Here is a 6,000-nt window from a genome sequence, read left to right as displayed (position 1 = left end):
ATGGTGCTTGGATTAAATGGCAGGCACTTAGATTAAATTGAGCGAGAAAGCCTGTAGTATACTCTAGTTGGTGGAATTTGTTGAGTCGTTTCTTAATTCTTCACTGCTGAAATACAACTTGGAACCAAATATGAACAAACATGTCACATTTTTCAGTGCATGAACAATTCCTAAAACATGAGCTGTTCCGGTTAATCGGTTCTCGTTGCGTCCTGTATTGATGGAACGACAGGAACCCTGGGTATGCGCAGTCTGTAGGCAATAGTACGGCCAATGCTTAGCAGTTGAAACGCAATACTTTGAGCGCATGGCTGCTGGTGCTTTTTGCGACAACCGTGAGCTCTGGGGACATTGAACTGATGCATCATGGTATACAGTGAAAGCGAGAAGCTTTGTGGCTGCATTTGGTCCCACACCGATCACCAAGCGCTCACCCATAGGCCAAAAACGTGGCAGTAGCCACGTGCTCCGAATATTTCATTTAAATCACTGGGCACTGTGCATTTCCAACACTGCTTTGCTTTTGTCTAGCTGTTATAACATTAATAAAGGAGCCGTTCATATGTGCAAGAACTTCCGTGTTCCAAGTGAACTGCGTGTCTTTGCTTCCGCAGGTGCAATGGCTCCAGAGGCAAACACTGAGAATTGTAACTGTCATGTTGCCGTCCTCTCAGTGATTTCGTCTTTTTGTTTTACAGCATACTTTTCTACCCATGCGACTGTTTGCTGTGGGTCGACGGCGAACGCACATGTAGTGGCGTGTTCAGACTTGCCGTCTGCGCCAGCCTTACACCTGCACTAGGTGCCAGTAACGGCTCTCGTTGCGCTAAGCTGTGTGAAATAGACCAAGACTTAAGACTGGGCAAACCATCGCAACGAAAAAAAGAATTACAATGGATGGAGAGCAAGAACTTACACGATACATGCAATCAGCAAAGAAGCAGTGCAAGAAACAAAAAAGGGAGACGTGCATGTCGCTTCTTTTCCCAAAATAGTTGTGTGGCTTCGCACCAACTCACATTATTAAATACACAACAATGTTAACGTGCACAGCGAAATACCATCTGAAAAATAGCTGCTGGACTTCCACATTTGCTGTTTGCGGGGGGATTTTGCATCGCTATTTACATTTGTTTTCTATTTTATATACTACATGATGCCATAAATGTGACCAGCCTCGTACAAGCAGTTACCTTTCTGAAGAGAAGACACAAAGAAAACATGTTTTACGGTATGCCAGTCTTTAATTGCAGTGCGAAATCTCTAGAAGCACCGCGCGCGCCTTTTCCCTGTCATCTGCTTTGCATGCCAGTGCTCTTACTGCTGCTGTTTGTGGCGCTGTTTGTCAGTGCGCTGCTAGCACCCTACAACGGACGCCCGGCACTTGTGCTCGATGGCTCCAGTTGATAGGCACTGCCAGCACTGCAGCGTAGGAGGCTAGACTGATAGATAGATATGCTGCTTCACATTAAAATTAGATTACAAAAAAATTCAGGTTCATCGATGAAGCCACAAGAAGTTCAGTACAAAAGATACATTCTATGGCTCGTCACTCTTGGAATACTATGCTTTCAGACAAGTGTAGAACAGAGACAGTTGCTTTCTGTTGCTTTCAGGACCAATGACTTTAAAAGCGAACTACAGCTATGGTTCAGCATCCGCCCTTATGTTTTACCATGCCTCTGTTAAACATAACGCCTGCACCACATCTGCACCTCAGCATTCATTTCACGTGTTATCCACCTTGTTCATGCACCCCTTAACTCGAGCAGCACGATTTCTTAACTTCTCATGCCCTGCCGTGAACTGGTTCACAGTGATGCAGGCGAATTGAATTGACTTGGAGAACAGCAGCATTGGCTGTATCTGTGTCTGCGGCTGCTCTGTTGATCTCCATGACAGTGATAATGGTGTGCTTGAAAATTTTGAGTATTACAGTTGAACCCACTTACAACAATATTCAAGTGCCACGAAAATTCCATTGTTGTAACTGGTTGCATGAAAAAAAATCAAAATGGGGGATGGCTTAGCGGTTCCGAGAAAACTATAAAGGCGGGAGGCTAGTTCTCCTCCCCACCACCTTCTTCATTCCGATTGTGTTGACTCTAACTGTTTAACTCTGCTTCCTATGCGCTCTGATCGAGTATTGTTAACAAGCCATGGCTGTCGGCGTTTAAGAATGGCACTGCTATAACAACGGCAAAGACTACAGGTAACGGGCGGCAAGTAACATACGAGCTCTGCCGAGGCATCGCTTTGGTGGCCCCAAAAGGCACCTTTTAAAAAATGCGGAGAAGTTGCCATGGTAGCACCTCAGCTTGAAAAGCTGGAGCAAGCTCACCACAAGCATCTCGCCATGCACCCATGGGCTTGCACAGGAAAACCGCATGCCTTGCTTGCTTTACGCCAAGCTTGCGACATCCTTCTCCAAGGCATCCAGGTACTCCATGCAGGGAAGTGGCAGGTCCCTCGCGAAAACAAGCCCATGAGGGACTGAATCATCTACAGGACCTCCCGTGGGAACAATGATCAGGCAGCCTGCCCTACTGCGCCAGCACTGCCGTCACTATCGCTATTCGATGCAAGCACGTTTGCGATGCTCACCTCATCGATTAGAAGCACTTCGTTTCCAAATCTATAGCAATGAGTCTTCTTTTCACCAGCAATGTCATGCATTGCCGATGATGGGCGGGCGGATCAGCCATCTTCCATTTCGGCAACAAGTCAAATGAGGCTGAGAAACAATGTGGCCAGGAATGACTGACGCAGCGAACAGACAAGAAAGAGTGACTTAATCTGTTAGCAGAATTGCGCAGAATGAGGGCCATAGAATAAAGAACCAACTGTGAGGGCCAAGTAAGCAATTTGGGAGCACTGCTGGCAGTGTTATCAGTGCAGTTGGTGTGGTCCATTCGTGTTTCGGAGGGGTGGAAGGGCAATGGGAGAGATGTGCGTGAGGCTGGTGTGCATCTCTCATGGAGAGAAGTGCGCGGCGGCAGTTGGGGTGGTGGGCAATCGTGCATGGGCGTGCATTTCCCTTTTTCTTTTCAAGGATTTCACATTCCATTAACTTTCCGCACGGACACCCGGCAGCCAGACTTCATCGCTATAACCGATAATATGGCATGGGGACATTGTAGTAAGCGGGTTGTTTTCCCATAGATAACATAGAAAAGTTGACAGTGCAGCAGCTTTTCATTGCTGTAACTGATATAGTGTTAAAACCGGTGTTGTTATAAATGGCTTCGACTGCACTACCAAGGTGGCATCAACAGAAGAGGGCTCTCGTTGTTCTGAATTTGGCACATGCTTGGCGCGATTTTATACTAACATGCCGTATTTGAGCAGGACGGAGCAAAAGACTGTGCTTGGCTTAGTTTGGCGCCGCTGTTCCACCACTGCGTTTCTCTGCAAGGAGTGGACTGAAATTTTGACAAGCTTTATTTCAACAAGTAGACACAATGTTTATTACTCAATGTTTGAAATTTGGGCACAAAGCATAACCTCAGAATTACGCTAAAGTGATAACAAGGCTGAGAAATCACAAGATCTGTTCCAAATCAGAGCAACAAAATTCCTGCTAGCACAAATCATTAACAGTGAGAACTTGATCACAAATTACAACAAATGTGTCACTCAAAGTGCACACAGCTAACAAAAAAAGGACAGAAACAGTTTCTCCCCACTACATCACAAAACAAAGAAAAAGAATAAATCCTAGGTCTGTACAGAGCACACAAAAAACATGTGGATCACACTTTTGGCGCAAGTTCAAAGTGCACACACATGCTTGCTTCACAAAATGGTGGGAACATTCACGTCAAGGCCGCAGGGACACGCACAGACACACACCACACAGCACTCATCAATAAATACAATCAAGTGTCACATAGTGTCTTTGGCAGACTAGAGGCGACGCACAGTCCCAGGGGGCCACACACCAGCGTCACTGCTCTGCGTTGATGGGCGACCCTGTGAATATGGTTGAGCAATTCTCTCAAGCATCCACAAGTTGTGCCGATGACTTGTGGCAGGCTATGGTGCAGCCTGGCTGTGAAACCGTCACTCACAATGCATACACAAACAATGCACACAATGAAGGCTACTGCAAAATGCATTATGCTATAGTGTGACATCAAGTGCCACTGCGTACACCACCCCTCTGCAAAAAGAGTAAAGGCCAGCCGGCTGGAATTAACTGTGTTGCAGTAGGGAGGAGTACACCTTATGAGGTTAAGCAGTGGTATCATTTACACGCACCCTACTTAATATGACAACAAAGGAATGCCACTCGGTCGTCTTCCTAACACTTGTGCTTGCGTTCTGCACGCAAAAAACACATATGGCAATTAGGCAATCGCCAACACATCACCCAGCCTTCAACAGGCCAGACAGTTTTCCGAGAGTACACAAAAGATGAAATTTTGGCAGCAACACTAGAGTCCATGGCACATTAAGAGTGCACCACTCGCCGAGGCTTAGCTGCTCGACTTGAGATCCAAATCTGCTACCTTGGCTCTACAACAAATGTCTTGATGCACTGGGCCGAGTCAATCCACCTGTGTTGTGCTCACTGGCACAGCTAGAACCTCCACTGTATCGCCAGTTCCTTCGGTGCCAGCAGCTTCGGCGGACACGACAGGTGCCATGGTGACTTGCATTCCGTGGTACATGGACACTGGTATGGTCACCATACCGGATACTGGGAACGCTGCAAGAGGAAGCATTACTTGTAAGTGCAAAAACACATATGCCGACAGTCCACTACAGGCAGGGATTAACCTTATCTCATATCAGCCAGTTCCATCCTGCAAATTTCCTATTCTGTGTTTATGAGGTATACAGTCGGCGACTGATTTTTCAAACTCCAAAAATTTGGACGTGCCCGATTATTCTGTCTACTTCGCGGCACCGCCATTCTCCGCATAGACCATAATGTATAACTGCTGCCGAAAGTTCGGACACCTTGCAACCTCTCGTCTGATTTTTCGGACGCTCCTTGAGCCAACTCGATCAAGAGCACCATGCACAGACTCTGACCGGTGCCTGGTTCAACTTGCTGAACGCCATTTTTGTTTTGAATGGAACCTCCTTGATGCCCCATGAAGTGGCGCTACTGCAAATCCGAGCTCATCATCATCATTTCTGGCTGGTTCGTAGCTACAGCAGTTCCGGTCTCAGCTTAGTAAGCCATGTCAAGACAATCCAGCAGCTGATTCGTTTCTTCGTGCACGACGCTGCGAGTAGGCCACGTTTTTCGTTTGTGCGACTGCTGTCAGTCTGACGGCGTGGTGATGTTTGCTTTGCGTGCTGTGTTGAGATTGCAGTGATGCAATGCCGCATACGGAAACATCGTGTCAAGTGTCTAATGGCGCCGACAGTGCCTGTGCAGACTGGGCTGGGGAATGCCGGCAAGCGGGTGCCGGGAGGCCTAGGATTTGTCGCCTTCCGATGTGCTCCCTAGTGACGCCGAAAATGTTCTGCCGAGACCTGCGCAGTGGTTGCATTGCGATTCCGGACACCGTCTCATATGACAATTTCACAGGTGCTGATACTGCTGTATTGACATGCACAAAACTCGACGACGGCAAGATCATTCGTCAGGTTTCTGTTGCACCGCCGGACGATGACTCCGAGTCGGAAGATGACGCACCATGTGCTACACCGCTGCAGTGACGGCGCTTTCAGCCACCTATAGTGACCGTACGACCCTCTCCGAGATTCAGGCTTATCTGACTGCGCGTAAACAAAAAAGCTTGCAACGGCGCATTCACGATTTCTTCAAACCTACTGTAAAACCCGAATAAGTGCGTGGAAATAAAGGATTTTTATTTTTCTTAATCTGCTTTTTCGGACACCTGTTTATTCGGACATTTCCGCAGTGCCCGTGAGGTCCGAATAAACGGTCGGTGACTGCAGTGCATAAGGGGACGCTAGCTTTTCAACGGAACTGGTACCTGCCCCATGTTTAGTCACAAAAGCTAATATTCCATTGTTCCC

General features: G+C 47.4%; 1 protein-coding gene across 6 annotated transcripts in view; it reads right to left on the bottom strand.

The window, feature by feature from the left end:
• Positions 1 to 3,403: 3,403 nt before the first annotated feature.
• Positions 3,404 to 6,000, bottom strand: part of LOC142558608 (DNA-binding protein P3A2-like) — a 221,067-nt gene continuing 218,470 nt past the window's right edge. For 3 of the 6 annotated variants that reach the window (XM_075670767.1, XM_075670770.1, XM_075670771.1), the window contains one exon: positions 3,404 to 4,711. In XM_075670767.1, the coding sequence (XP_075526882.1) occupies positions 4,551 to 4,711 (161 nt within the window). In that variant the 3' untranslated portion in view covers positions 3,404 to 4,550. The remainder of the gene's footprint in view (positions 4,712 to 6,000) is intronic. The other 3 variants (XM_075670772.1, XM_075670773.1, XM_075670768.1) reach the window with 2 other exon arrangements.

Source organism: Dermacentor variabilis, chromosome 9, assembly GCF_050947875.1.
Source record: "Dermacentor variabilis isolate Ectoservices chromosome 9, ASM5094787v1, whole genome shotgun sequence".
Taxonomy (NCBI): domain Eukaryota; kingdom Metazoa; phylum Arthropoda; class Arachnida; order Ixodida; family Ixodidae; genus Dermacentor; species Dermacentor variabilis.
Note: the sequence above shows the minus strand (reverse complement) of the source record. Positions and strands in the feature narration are given on the sequence as shown.